Here is a 15,924-nt window from a genome sequence, read left to right on the forward strand (position 1 = left end):
TGACGCTTTAATCTTCTCTCTAATCTCTCCAACAGGCAGAGTGAATGTCTATACTTACTAAACTAAAACTAAAACTAAACATTTCCTGCAATTAAACTGGTAAACTGGTTTATAAACAGTGTGCTGTGAGATCTGCTGCTGCCCACCTCACAACCGTGCGTCATAGTCGCGCGTAATGACCGCTCCTCGGTTAAACTGCACATCTTTCGTGTTTGTCTCACTGACAGGTGGAGAGCCTACAGACAGGTACCCATTAGCTATGCTCCGTCACAACCATGCGTAATAGTCGCACGTAATGACCGCTCCTCGTCTGCACGTCTTTCATGTTTGTCTCACTGACAGGTGGAGAGCCTACAGACAGGTACCCATATGAGCCGCTCTGCCACAACTGTGCGTAATAGTCTCGCGTAATGACCGCTCCTCGTCAGTTAGACTGCACGTCATTCATGTTTGTCTCACTGACAGGTGGAGAGCCTACAGACAGGTACCCATTGCTCCGCCACTGACTGCTCTTGTCCTATCCTCTCCCTCTTCTTTCTCTCCTGTCCTCTCTGACTATCACTGAACTCTGAGCTTAATCATTAGCTTCTAGCTTAGCAGCACTCGTAATTGAGTAGGCTTTTGAACAATGCAGGAGAAATGTTGCAGACAGTTTATATTATCAGCCTGGGCCTGGGGCTTGTTGTAACGGTAAATGGGATGTGTTGTAACTTGTATAAGTTAAACTGTGTCTGTGTGAGTGTACATCTTACCCTGCGATGCGTGATGTGGGCAGCGAGTCCAGCCACACGCTGCTACTGCTGCCAAGCAGCCCCGTCCGTTGAAAAGAGTGTGGGATATACCACTACTAGGAATGGGAGGGGGGGACTAGATTTAAATAGCACATTATTGCGTGATTATAATGAGCACCACTTACATTGTGCTTTCAATAAATACTACTGCATTGTTCAAAAATTATTAATTGTGTCTCAAATGATTCTAGGGGGGTACAGCTTTACTGAAGGGGGAGTCATGTCCCCCCTGTCCCCCCCGGGATTTCCGCCCCTGTATAGAAGTTCTTTCTCATCTGCATTTCTTCAGGATTTGAGTCATTTTGTCTTTGTGACTGGAAATGCAGGGCTGATTAGGGGAGACCAGGGGCAATTGTAACAATTTTTGGTTTTGATGTCATTATTCAAAAACCTCTGGAACTATGTGGATTCAACTTTAATGCAAGTAACTTGTATCTATGTTCCACTTGTTATCAGTCATTTGTTTTTACAAGCAATGTTAGAGTCACAATATTGATTGAAATACTAGATGTCAAATGTTACATCTTCCATAACGTGCAAGAGTAGTAGAGTTGTAACAGCGTGCAGGGTATGGGAAACATTTTATCAAGTGTAATTCAATCAGGAGAGACTCGTTTTTTATAGTAAAATAGTATTTATTAACATGTGCACATAAGAATGAAAAAATGTGGAAAGTCTTTGGTGATTAGACCCCATGGATATGGTATGATTTAGGGAGGGTGATGAATCCATAGTCGAACAGGGAACCCCAGGGAGCCTTTGTTGAGCTTGTCCTGGACTCTGGATACGATGGCTGGAGGTTAACGGGGTTGAGGAGAGCACGACAACTGTGCCTAAAATGACAGCTGACAGCAGCAGAAGAAAGAGCAGATTTAAAATTTTGCAGTGGCATCCTGATTGGCTGATAGAGATTGTGGCAAAGTTTGATTGAATAACTAGAAGAGAGAACGCCCATAGACAGCTGACTGGTGGAAGCAATGGGAGTGAGAGGGAGAGGATTGTGAATGAAGGAGCAAGAAAGTCTTCCTGATTGAACTTACGCTGAGCTTCATTTTGGCATCTACAACTGAGTACAAATCATGTCAGTAGACGTGCTAAATATCTTCTGGCAGTGCAAAATAAAACTCACAGACTTCTTCACCAATGCTGGAAAAATCCTAGGGGAAACACTGTAAAACATTACAGTACCTTATAAACTTGCACTGATTAATCGGCAGTGCTCGTAATTGGGCTGATTTTCATGTGATTGGCCATGACCTGTAACCGGCCGGTCAGTCTAAAATATGCCGATTTAAAATGCCGGTCAAATTCCCGCCACGCCGCATGATTGACATCATGTAACATCAGCAGCATACACACACGTACATGTGCAACTCACGGCTTGGGCGATGTGAGGAAGTGAAACATGGGCGGCTTCTCACTTTAATCATTCACGCACACACATCAAAAGAGAGAAGGAGAAAGTTGTTAATTGTTCATCTTAAACTTAACCGCGGAGCTCTCACTGCTGCACTGTGCCGCTTGAAACTGAGCAGGCGTGTGTCCGTGTGCCGAAGAATGTGCACCTTTTTCTAGTTGTTAAAATAAGAAATTACCCACAAATGCTATACAGCAAGAATTATTATTTTATTTATCTGTGTTTTTATTTATGTATGTATGTACTTATTTATTTTAATACTGTACCTGAAATTATATTTGAGCAAAAAGGAAAATGTTTCTTAACCTATGTCACTGTTTTTGTTTATTTGTTTGAGATGATGCTCTAATAAAGGAAAGATAGAAAATTTTGCAATATCTTGTGTGCTGTAAAGTGTTTTGAAAAAAATTAAATCGGGATCAGGCCAAAAATTTTGTGAGTTGTAAAAAAATGTAATTGGTGCAAGTCTAATACCTTACAATACCTCTGCCTATGAGTAGCACATGCTGAATGTTCCTGGGCATGCGTGCACCTTTGAACTACACTGCTCGTGCCTTCCATTCAGCAGAGTTCAAATGCACTGGTTGACAAGTGTTTTAAGTTGTGAGGTTTCACTGAAAATACGTGTGTTTGGGAAGTACTGAACATACGATTGAATAAATGAGACTTGGATTATTACGAAAGAGTTTTGTGAGAGTTTGTCAGTGGATGTTGTGATATAGTTTTGCTATTGTTAAACATGGACCCCATTTATTTTAATTCATCAAGAATTTTCTCAGTTTTTGGATTCTTCGTTTACCATAGAGGCATGCGAGTAACACAAAGTTTTCTTCATGAATTTAATGTGACACGTGGTGATGTATAAATATAGGAATAGTTATTTTGTGGGTGAGATGTTCCGTTAAAGCAATCACATCACGCATACACACATCCACTCACACTCAGACTGGCCTCTCCTGTCCTCACTGAGTGCTGCTGTTTTGTCTCTGTCCTGCAGATGGAGGTAGTGAGCACGTTCAAGCGAAGTGGTTCGTTTCAGGGAGCGGTGAGACGGCGCTCCTCTGTGCTCAGTCAGCTCCACGACGTAAACACTATCTCTACCCCCTCTCACGTAGCTCTCTCCACCGCAACAGCCAATACCAGCCCAGCCCCCGGGAGTGAGTCCGCCGAACGCATGTACACACATACACACACATACCACACACACACACGTATACCTGCATACATACTTGCAGTCACCTTCTCTCTCCCTCACACTCATTCGCAGACACAAACACACACACTGCTGCACGGCACGTGGACTGCAGTATTTTTTACTCTCTATGGTTGTGTCCCCTCCGGCTCGCTCGCTGCTCGTATGTGTGCAATGTCTCCTCTATTCTTTTTTCTTATTCTCCCTTTCAAACAGCACCCAGTCCTGACCGGCTGTGTAGTTCTGGTCTGATCTGGTCTGGTCCAAATCCAGTCCCGGTTCCAGCCCAGAGTCTGTTTTGTTGTTGAGTGTTGGTCGGCGCAGGAGGCGGCTTGCTGTTCTCTCTCTGTCTGAGGCGTCCTGACAGAAATGGAGCAGCATTGTTTATAAAGAAAGAAAGTGATTGAAAAGAAGATATTAAAGCAGCGAAAACAGTTTAATTTTCTCCGACAAGCCAAGGATGCATCCTAAAGTTCAGAGAGCAAATGGCTGCTCCTCCTGCACCGTGTGTTACTTCCTGTCTGTGAATGAGGTCAAGCGTGGTTACTTTGGTTGACCCCTGCTATAAACATTGCTAATGTAAAGGAGTGGTGTCATTTCTTTTCTCTAAAAAAAACAGACTATAGTGTTGCTATAACAATTCTGTGACAACTATTATTGGTAGAAAATGCTACAATTGGATTTCACTGCCATAGAATTCATATTCATTACCAAATGGCTTTCATATCGCTTCTGCAATTCTCTAAACTGTAAACCTTCGAGTATAAAAGCCCCATAACACACTGCTGTTTCCAAGACAAAAAAGTTCCCTCTGCTCTATCACTGCTGCTTTCTTTCTCCTTCTTTTGCTCCTCTCACTTATGTCCGGTGCTGCAATTGTTGTCAACTGGTTGTTTCTGTAACAGTATTTCCAGCTCCAACGCCACAAGTTTGGCTCCCCCCGATGTCTCCAAAAAGTCCTGATTTTTCTCTCTGTGCAGTCTGGTTTTTTTTCCTCTCTCTCTCTCTCCATCACAGTTCTCTCCTTTTTCTTCTATAATTATGAGATATTACAGGTTCCCTGTTTGCAGAAATATTCTGTGAAATGTATTCTTATTGTTCTTCATAAGTAGAGTTGTTCTTTTGTAGAGGTATTTAGATTTTACCAGATCTAAATACAGGCTCTTGTGTAGCATACTGATAAGATTTCTTTAGTAGGTTTCTCTTCATTCTTTCTTTTTTTTTGTATCCTACTTTGTCCTTGACCTCATCCCTTTTTGTCATCCTCCCATCTCCTTACTAGAGTAGCAACCACCCTTCATGTTTTCTCTTGATTTCTTGTATGTCAGTTCCGCACGCGTCTGTTTGCAAGTGTCTTTATGTGTGTGCATCTGCTGACATATCCGAGAGCCGTAGTTTGACTTCTGTGTTCCTTTATCAGTGTGCTAGTGTGTGCTTGTGTACGAGTGTGTGTCTGCGTGTGTGTGTGTGTGTGCATCCGTGTGGTTGTGCTGTCTCTTCATTTTGATTGTCTCCATCTGTCTTCTCAGTTGCTTCTCCCTACCTTCCTTGCTCCCTTTGGTCCATCCTTCCCTTATTCCATTCCACGCTGCCTTCCTCCCCACGCTGCTCCATCACCTGTAGGTATAGATACAGAGAGGCGTTGCTGACACCTCATTGTTGTGATCATCCTGCAGACACTAGAAGTTACCTGGGCTTTGTTTAGGTACTTTGGAAACACATACTTCGCTTTACATCATTATTAATTAAAATGTATTATATCATTACTCAGAACTGGACATCACTGCAACATTGCTGCCTGATAGAAAAGCCAGCTAAAATGACAAAGGTGTGGAAGCAGGGATGTGCAGTTCAGGTCCCACCGCTGCTAGCTCATGGCTTGCTTTTTCAATTTTTTTCCTTAATTCGAAGATGTTGTTGTGTCCAAATCTGTTACTCAACAGTAGTATGACACATACTTGCATTCTGAGGTCATCCTGTTGTGGTTCAGTTCCTGAAACCAAATGGATTGACAAGGAGGGAAATTTGAAGGAGCAAGCATCAACTTAGAATTTACTGTGACTCAGGTCTGCGTCTCTGATTCACTTCATGTTGTATGGAGGCAGCCCATGGTCAGATAAAATGTAAAAATTGTTCCTGTTTGCTTGAGCTTTCAGAATGAGGTTTATTCAAAAAGCAGAATTCAGATCGTGTCAAATACTCTTCCAGACACAGAACTGATCCTACAAACAAGTACTGTTTTGTGTGTATATCCAAACCCTGATATAGGCTATCTCATTCCTCTGTGTCATAGAGCTTAATTGTTGTCCAGAAGCTGTTAACAAGACTATGAGTCTCAAGCAATGCCAGCGGCTCTGTGAGGCTGTACTTATATACAGGAGTGCTCCAGACACACCAAACTGACATCAAAATTTAAGTGGTGACAAGGGCTGACTGTTGCGTTGCCTGTATCTCAGCCAAGAAAATTCACTTAAACACAAAGCAAAGAGGTTACAATCATCATTGTAACTACAGCCAACAGCCAACTAGCATGTATGTTTTTCACCCGAGTGAGAAGAACTAATTTCCATACCAGGTGGCAATAGTCTGTATTCGTCATTCAAAAAAGTAAGCCAGGAGACATGCAGGTCAGTTTCAAGATGCTACTTAGCCAGTTAGCACATTAACAACACCACCACCTATGATTCATTTTCCGCTAAAGAGCTTAATGGCTAAAAAGAATAATCTTATCTAATATAACAAGTTTGTTAAGCCCTCGCGCCCTCTTGACTTTAGTGGTCCACTTGTTTTCCTTACTTCTATTGCTCTTCTTGTGCAGTAAGCTGAACTACCAATCAGAGTGATTTCATTCACCGACGAGCTACATCATGTCCAGCACCTACAGATGGCTTGGTGTGTCAGGGCCCTACCGCTACATGCTAATATTAGTATGCTAATATGCTCACAGTGACAATGCTAACATGCTAATAAGTAGCAGGTTTAATGTTAACCATGTTTTTCATCTTAGTTCAGTGCATTAGCATGCTAACAGTTGTTTATTAGCACTGAACACCAAGGCTTATTCGAGTGTCAGTAGTTAGGCAGGTATTTGGTTATAGAGAAAATCAGATTTTGACCTGATTGGTGCTGTATGAAAAGTCACCAAGATTATAAATAAAAGGTTATAAATAAAGTAAAAAGTTACAAATAAATGTTATAAAAATTAATCCATATTAGGACATTAATGTAATAATGTACTAAATTTCATGGCAATCCATTCAACAATTGTGGAAATATTTCACTTGGTCCAAAGAAGTGGACTGACAATGACATCCATAGCGCCATGCTGCTAGCTTGGCTAAAAACACACCAATGAGCCACACCATTGACCTGATGTTCCTTCTTTACCATGAACACACAAACTATAGTGTATTTAGACTCAATCCCACAAAAGTTGAATTGGGAAATCCTGAGCAACAAACACACCAAAAATGATTGCCTATGTGTTATCACGGCAGACTGACACCCCCCCCCCCCCCCCCCCCCCCCGGCTTCAGGGTCATTACTTTACTCCACTACCCAGAGTTCTTTGCAAAGCAGACCCAGCCCTTAGTCTTGGCACTGTGCCCCCTTGCAATATGATGTGCGCAAGTTCTGACACTGACACCATCACCTCCTCGACTTTTACAGCCAAATCTATCATCACTGGGTGAGAAAAAAGTCCAGGACTATCTCAAAGAAACACCAAGCCTTAAATATTAAAAAGAGATATCACATGTATAAGGAGATGTCTCTGTTTCATGCTTTCATCCCCCTGAGCTGTGCTGGACCTTAGTGATCCAACTGGATCTTTTGAACCGATCTATGGATCCAGTTTGTTTTCATTTCAGACTGACTTAGTTTCAGCTGCCTGCAATTACAGTTAATTTGGGAAAAGAAACGAATATAAAAGTTTGGAAACTTTAGGGGAATGGGATGTTGAGACCAAATCTCAAATCCATCCTCAGCTCCTCAATTCTTTGCTTAGGTTCTTTCACATTCAAAAAGACTTCAGTTTTCACTCTTTAAATGGGGTATGAGTAGACGACATGGAGGAGAATATGCATTGAATTGAGGAAGGCGTTGCTGAGGGGTTGCTATGGATTAGAGCTCAGTCATCACATAACAAAGGGAGGTGCTCAGAGTTGGGAAATGGGAGCCATTAACCAGTCATCTACCTCACAGCTTCTCCCTGTATTTATGTTGCAGTTTCTTCCCATAAGCAGTTGTTTTGCACACAGCAGCCTCTCTACCTTCCAGCGCCTATTTTCCTCCTCGTACTTTAACCATCATTGTTTTTCCATCAAGCACTGCTGAAAGAGCCGACAGGGAGAGAGGGAGAGAGAAAAGGAAAGTGGGTGAGAGACATAAGTAACACAGCAGTGCTCTGACCTCCAGGCTGCTCTGGTCACACTGGGGACGTTATATACTCGAAAGTTTACTCTGTCCACGGAGACAAAATGAAAACAAACCGAGCGCTGACGAAGTGAGAAAGTAACATTCTGAAACCTTCTCAGTCTGCATGAGGTGTTTTTCTACTGTCTGACAGGCTCTTTGGAAAAACAGATAAGCACTGAACCTACTGCTTGACCGTCTGTCTGTCTGTCTGTACGTCTGTCTGTCTGTCTGTCAGTCAGTCTATCATATATGGCAGAGTCATATATAGAGTCTTCTCCTAGTTTGGCCAGCTGCAGCACTGATCTCCATTCAGCTGCCTGACCATCCACCTCTCATTATCACAGTTTGGACTCCAGTCAGTGTTGCTGTTGACATAAAGCGTCTTCTCTGTTGATCTCATGTAGCCAAACTGTCTCTATGTAGGGCTCTGCCTGCCTGTGCCTGTCAGTGTATTTGCATTGAACTGTCTCTGTTTCTTTTGAGCTCATGCTGCTTCTTTTCCTCTGTTTGGGTTTGGGGGAAGGGTGCATGGACCAACTGCCATGGCAAAGGAATGTGTTTACGCACGCATACACCATACACTGCATAATGCACCTTCAAGTACACTCATAGACCTCACTATGTGTGTGTTTATGTGTGTGAGAGAGACAGAAAGAGAGCGTAAGTGACAAAGATCTGATTCAGCATGACCTGGCTGCCTCTCTATTTGCGATAGGGCTGACGCCTGAGCTTTGCTCTGGCCTTTGAACTAATCACCTTGTGTTTTGAGTAATCTAACCAATCACATACTGTTCTAACTTGCTGATTCTCCATGATGTCACCTTTCTGTTTTGCAAGACTTGTTGTTTTCTATCCTGCGGCAACTTCCTCATCAGCATCATCATCATTAACCACTCTGCTCTCCTCTGTCCCTATCTGCTGCATGGCCGCAGTACATTTTGCACATATGCATGTGTGTGTGTGTGTGTGTGCATGCGCGCGCGTGTGTGTGCACAGAGATGCTGACAGACTAGCTTGATGTCTGGCTGTCGATGTATTTGCGTGTATAAACCAGCTCTCTTTAACAAACAGCACCCATGATTGACAACTGTGTGATGCATGCAGACGTCAACCTCCAAGCCGCACGATGTGGAAACAACTGAACTGTTGGTTCACTTAGTTACACTGCTGCTGCATGCATGTGTTGGTGTGTGTGTGTTTGTGTGTCCGTGTCCGTGTGTGTGTCCGTGTGTGTGTGTGAGTGTGTGTGTGTGTGTGTGTGTGTGTGGTCACTGCTATAGGTTCTTGCCTTTTTTTTTTTTTTTTAATTGTACATTAAACTAACACACTCACAGTTCCTGCTTCTTCTCCATCTGTGCCTAACCACCCTCATCTGCGTGTGTGCATGCATGTGATCCAGTGTGCCGAGGTGTGAGTGTTTTCTTCACACATACTGTATCACCCCCCTGATACACACACACACACATATATGCCACTTCTGTATCATGTGAAGTGTCTGCAGCTTCTTCAGTCTTTGTGATGGTGGCTACTGAATGCTCTCGTCTTGTGAAGTTTGGTTGATGTGTGTGAGAACTGACAAAAATGTGAGTCATAAGCCAACTCATTTTGATTTTGTTTTGTTTTTTTTTTTGTCTGTTGGAGACAGACAGGATCAGGTGGACGCTCTATTGATACTGAGTTAAGATATTTGTGTTTGGTTACAGTAATATGATTACAAAGTTTGAAAAATGATCTTCATATCTTGCAATGGTATAATGTGCTCTGTACAAAATAAGTGAGGACTAATCCAATTTCCCTCCTAAAAGAATAACACAGAGGAGAACTGCTTAAAAAACAGATGTAATAGTTCAGAGGCGAGGTGAGGTTGCGAATACACTTGCCTATAAATTTGGTGATAGTGCCAAACTAAAATGTTGCCCTGTATCAACATTTTATTTATCCTGTACCAGGTAAAGTTAGCTCAAACCATGTCCATGAGTTGCCTAAACATGACCACTTACTAACCTTCTCATAAGACAAACTGATAAAAGTGATCAACCCAATTTGTGCTTCTATCACATAACTCTTATACCTTGTTTCTCCAAAGCTGTGTGTACGTGAGTCAACCAGAGGTCCATTCATTCCTATGACAGTCTCCGTAATCTCTGATGAGTTTGCAAAAACCCTCCTTCTGTTTTTTTTTCCTTCTTCTTTTTTTTTTTTGGGGGGGGGGGGGGGGGTCCAGAATTGACCTTGAGTAGGCTGAAAAAAAAAAACAAAACTTGTGTGGCAGATTTCAAACAGACTGTGCCACAGGAAGTTAGCATAAAAACAAACTAGCCAACATAATGTAATACAGCCCTATTTATACATTTTTTCGAATTAAAAACTTTGTTGGCGTTTCTTTGCTAACATTGGTAGCATGCTAGCTATGTAACATATACAGTGCATGCATAGTGGATATACGTCTTCACAAGATATTTTAGAAAACTGGCTACTCACAGGCCACCACCACCACCACGTATTTGTTGCCTATTATTATTGTTGTTGATCCTGTTTATGTCTTTGTACTGTTCCATGTGCATATTCTACAAGCGAAAAACTATTTTTAATGCCATTTTTGTGGTGGTGTTTTAATCCAGCCATAAAGGGATGCACTTCCTTGCGTCGAACTCTAGGGGTGTACTCCATAAACTATACGGAAATACGGACACAAACAAAATTTTGTGGAAACAAGGCCTTCAGTTTTGGGGACTAACTTGTTACATTTAAGTTACATGTAATTCAATGGCAAAATAAATGTTACTGAGTTAAATTACACTGACTAATCAGAATGTTGGTGATGATAAAGGGGTTACTTCTGGGGCATTGGTGGCTTAGTGATAGAGCAGGCGCCCCAAGGCTGTTGCCGCAGCAGCCCGGGTTTGACTCCAGCCTGTGGCCCTTTGCTGCATGAATCTCCCTCTCTCTCCCCCTTTCACACTTCGCTATCCTATCAATTAAAGGCAAAAAAATGCCCTAAAAATATCTTGCACTGCACCTTTTGCTGTGCGTGCCTTCTTTTGTCATAGCCTATTTCCGTATATTTTTCAGCTTTATTGCCCAGTTTAAGACTTTTGTTAGGAAAGTAATCAAAAAGTAATCAAATGTAATATATGACATTACTTTGATGATGTAATTAAAATAGCTACATTACATTTTAACAGGGTAAAATTACTAGTAATATGTAACTTATTAAATTTCAAAAGTTCCTAAAATTCAATTTTATAAATATTAGGCCTTAATAAATTTGAATTTCAGAGCTCTTAATTGCCAAAAACATTTTTATCTAATTTTAACATTATCAGTCTTTCAATTTCTTTTTGTCAAAATGAGTCAAGCTCTTCTACATGAAATTCAGCATTTCTCATATACAAATCCTTAAACCTTCCATTGTACTTATATTGTCTCTTTACTACTTGCGCTTAATTGTTGGCAAAATGTAGATTAATCTAACTCATTCTAATAACCATATTCCTAAATAGACTTACCTGTGCCGAGGACTAGCTATATACTATGTATACTTAACCTTTATATTTACCTGCAACACTTAAATAAGAAAAAGATGATTTGTCAAAAAATGAGTCTTAATTTGGTTAAAAATTATCTTGAAAAGACCTGAGTCACAAATTTAATGACTTTAGACTTGACCTAACAAAATCAAAAAGACTTGCGACTCGACTTGACTTCATGACTTCACTTAAACTTAGCCTTTTGACTTGAAAATACTTGATACCTTCCCCCAAGCCAATTTTGGAAGAGAAAGTTGTAAACATTATCCAAGATGAGATGAGTTAGATACAACAAGACAGACAAACTTGTTTTAACAAATAAATACTATTTGTTAAAACCATTCATGATTTCTGTAAATTTAATATACACTTGCTAAAATGGCATTTAATTTGGGGAAGAGCGCATTTTGACTTGTTTAGGACTCAAAACTCAATTTAAGAACTTGGGACTTGAGACTTGTCAGTCCTGACTTGGGACTTGAGTGCAAAGATTTTAGACTTACTTGTGACTTGCAAAACAACGACTTGGTCCCACCTTTGTCTAATACCTGTAGATACCCTGTGAAAAGCTGGTCGTCAAAGAAAGGAGAGAGATACAATATTGTTAAAATATGGGAATAACAGAGCATCGTGTTGCACTTTGTTACTCACATAAAACGTGACAAAAATAGTTGTGAAAAAAAGACATGAAAAAAGAGAGCTTGAGAGAGAAGTTCAATCATGCTTACTTTCTCAACACCCCACAGCTGGCCAGTTATCAGCGTGAAGTAGGTGTGAATGTTGGATTGTCAACTTTAGAAATTGATAGATTGTCGGACAAAGGCCACCCCGATCTGATGTCCTAAAATTGTGGTGTGAGACCACGTCTTCAGAGTCTTTACTCCCAGCCAAGAAATAGTGCGGCACGTAAACATCTGGGGGTTTTTACACTTCAGTTGTTGTTTTTTACAGATTAAACCAAGAGATGTGACTAGTGAGCTTTTAGATGTGTTGGTAGGTGATTTTGTTCCTTTCGGACAGCCAAGATAGTTGATTTTGTCCTGAGCTAAGCTAACTGGCTAGTGGCTATGGTTAGTTTTATATTAAGCACACTGACATGAGAGGGGTAGCAATCTTCTAAACAAACTCTTGGCAAAAAAGAAAAAGTAAATAAGCGTTTTTCCCAAAACCAGTCCCAAGAGAATAGTTTTCAGTACCATAGATTCCTAGTTCCCAGAACGGATTTGCCTTGGCCCCACACATTTTGCATTAATCCAACCAATAACAGTATTTTCAGCTTCCAGAGCACCTCTTAGGAAAATTCAAAATAAACCAAAACACCATTAGAAGTTGTCTTGTCTAAATTTTGATGGTAGCCACCTGGCCCTGAGTGTACACCTGTCTTTCTGTCACTCTGTTTGTCTGCTGGAGGACACAAGTCTGTCTGTTTCTGGGTTCCCTTGCCTCTTTTCCCCCTTTATTATGTCTAACTTTCACTTCTCTCTTTCTTGTGGTCTCTCCCTCGTCTTGCTTCCTCTCGGCAGATGCGAGTGGTGAAAGCATTCCGTAGTTCGCTGTACGAGGGCCGGGAGAAACCGGAATCCCGCAACTCCATCCACAACTTCATGGCCCACCCGGAGTTCCTCATCAACGACCTCATCCACAACATCCCGCTGATCGACGACACTGACGTGGACGACGAATCAGAGCTCAGCAGATACCAGCACCTGCACCCGGCCCTCCGCAAGCCGCCACCCCCTCCCACCCAGCCCCAACCCCCAGCCCGCATCCGCCCCACCCGCCCCTACCGCCAGTACAGCCTCCCGGTGACCCCATGCAACCGAAACAACAACAACAACAGCAGCAGCAGCAGCAGCAGCAGCAGCATCAGTTCAACAGTCACCCACGGCAACAAAAACAGCACCAACGCAGTAACCCCCAGCAACCGGAGCCCCCACCACCACCACTACCAACACCACCATATCCATCATGGCAGGGACAGGCCGGAGAAACTCTCCGCCCCTCACCTGGCCCATCTCTATTGCGTGGAGACCTCCTTATAACTGAGCTGAACATGGGTCGGGGGGAGAGGTTAAGGGGAGGGGGAGGAGAGGGGAGCGGAAGAGAGGGCTGAGGACTCACACATGACATTTTCATCCAATCTTCCTTACAACAAGCCAACAGGAGGGAGCGAAGGACAGGGGGAGGTACCAGAGGGAGTGGACAATGGCTGGAGACTTCTGCTCGCAACTCCCTGAGAACATTGCGACTTTCCTTCCTTTTGCCCTTGCTCCAGCCCTCTCAGTCTGACCCGCTGACAACACCACCCCCGACCCCCTCCACCCTCGAACCCACCGCCCTATCTGTCGCCCTCCCTTGAAGAACCTGCCCACCCCACCCTGCCTGACTGCACGCACACTTGTCACACACTCGCACAGGTCTGCTCTCGCTGCGTTTTTCTGAGTGACGGTGGGTTGGGGAGAGATGGGGACGGACATCCAATTAAAAAAAAAAAAATCGACACATCCTTCAACGCTTCAGCAGACAGGGCCATGTCAGGGCCAGAGGCGGATTCTCTCTGTTTCTGTTGGTGTTCATCATTAGTGTTGTTGTCATCATCCACCTACCTACCTGCCATGGCACCATAGTCATCACCGCCATCATTTATCAGGCTAGAATCTACAGCCACTTTGATATCACTAATTTGCTTGCAATATAAGTAAAACGCTTTGTTAAAGCTTTAACTAGACTTCAGTCAGTTCCACCCTCTGATTCTTTTATTTCTCAACATAATGGTGCTCATTCATTTCTTTCTTTTACATTGGTTTCTTTCTTTCTTATCTCTTTCTCTGAAATTTTTACATTCAGCTTTTTTTTAATATATTTCTTTTCTTTCCTTCCTCTCTCTTTCAGTGTGTGTATGTGTATTGTCTTGTCTCTTCTGAAAAAAAAACAACAAAAACATAACAAAAATAGAAATTGCAAGCAAAGATACTGTTCATTTAAACCTAATAGTAAATAGTATGGCTGCAAAAAACACCTTAAGGATGGGGGGAAATACATATATATAGATATATACATATATACAGTATATGTATATATAATTTGAATGTTTGGGAAGTGACAGCACAGAACTCGTCATGTTAATCACTGTTCTTTCTCCAGCCCAACCTGCCCAATCCTTGAATGCCACCTCATAACTCCACATGACCTGTTATCTGTAATATTGTCCACCCTGCTATGAGATAATACAGTGTGTGGGATCTCACATTAATTGTGGTGTATACATGTATGCATACCTTAACCCCATACAGGACTAAGTTAATTTACAGCCTCCTGCCATGTCGATTAACTGATGAGTTTGTATTGGTAATATTTATGTACAAGACTCAGGGCGAGCCCTTGGGTGAGGTCCTCTTCTGGTCTCTTCGTTTATTTTAGGTGTCCCATCATCTTCTGTCTTGCTGTTCCTCAAACCAATTCTGCATTTCCTTTGCCACGTTGTCTTGTGTTGTCCCATCTGGTCTTTCGTTGTGGTGTGTGTGCTTTTTGTTGTTGTTGTTGTTGTTGTTGTTGTTGTTGGAAGCATTAACCCTTTAAATGCCATCAAACACACAATGCACAGGCGATGGCCCTTTAAGACTAACATGCACTCACTTCAAACCCGCTCCTGCTCACGTGCCATTGGGTCGTCTCCATCATGTACCCTCTCCATGAGTTTTGTGGACAGATTATTTCATTTGATCTGTTGGACAGCTGATCCAGTCATTATTACAGAAAAGGGGGGAAAAATCACTGCTTGATGTTAAAAATTGACCAACCAGTCGAGCTGTCAGGCCAACGTCTTATGTCAGTGTAAAGTTTTAGCTTTAGGCCCAAAGCCCGCTCAATCAGGTATGACCAATGAGAGCTTATGTGTCATGTCCATTTCTCAAATACTGTGCATTCCCCATCATCACGATATTCAATTAGTTCACTGGGATACCTTAAAGGAACCGTTCAGTGTTTTGGAAAATACTCTTATTCGCTTTCTTGTTGGGAGTTATGCGAGATGAACAATACTATTTTCATTTCTGCGCGCTAAATATGCTAGCAACAGGTTAGCTTAGCTTAGCATAGCTTAGTGTAAAGACCAGAAACAGGTGGAAACAGCTCCCCTGGCTCTCTCAAAAGTAAAAACAAAAAACCCTGCCTAGCAGGTCTCCTAAAGCTCACAAATTAACACACTATATCTTGTTAGTTTAATCTCAAAAACAGGGTATCTGCAGGTCTTCAAAGTCTTAAAAAGCACTAAATTCAGTTTCCTCAATAAATGGCCTCAGGAGGTCATAAAATGTCTTGAATTTGATTTATAAAATATTTTCTCTTGGCTGGAGACATAATATCACAGGTGCTATTATTATTTTAGAGGTTAGAGGTTCCTTTTAGACAGAGTCAGGATATCTGCTTCCTGCTATTTTCAGTATTAATGCTAAGCTAAGGTAAACTGCATTAGCTTTGCATTGAATGGACCGATATGAGAGTGGCAGAGGTGGGAGTAAGTCACACTTGTGCACGTCACAAGCAAGTCTTAAGTATGAACCTTCAAATCTCCCTATA

The 15,924-nt window shown here is 42.0% G+C and overlaps 1 protein-coding gene across 2 annotated transcripts in view; it reads left to right on the top strand.

The window, feature by feature from the left end:
• atp2b3b (ATPase plasma membrane Ca2+ transporting 3b) overlaps positions 1-14,298 on the top strand; it is a 73,686-nt gene extending 59,388 nt beyond the window's left edge. Inside the window, exons 25-26 of one of the 2 annotated variants that reach the window (XM_033630139.2) lie at positions 3,206-3,365; positions 12,870-14,298. In XM_033630139.2, the coding sequence (XP_033486030.1) occupies positions 3,206-3,365; positions 12,870-12,895 (186 nt within the window). In that variant the 3' untranslated portion in view covers positions 12,896-14,298. The remainder of the gene's footprint in view (positions 1-3,205; positions 3,366-12,869) is intronic. The other variant, XM_033630140.2, reaches the window with a different exon arrangement.
• The last annotated feature ends 1,626 nt before the right edge of the window (positions 14,299-15,924 follow it).

Source organism: Epinephelus lanceolatus, chromosome 8, assembly GCF_041903045.1.
Source record: "Epinephelus lanceolatus isolate andai-2023 chromosome 8, ASM4190304v1, whole genome shotgun sequence".
Lineage (NCBI taxonomy): Eukaryota > Metazoa > Chordata > Actinopteri > Perciformes > Serranidae > Epinephelus > Epinephelus lanceolatus.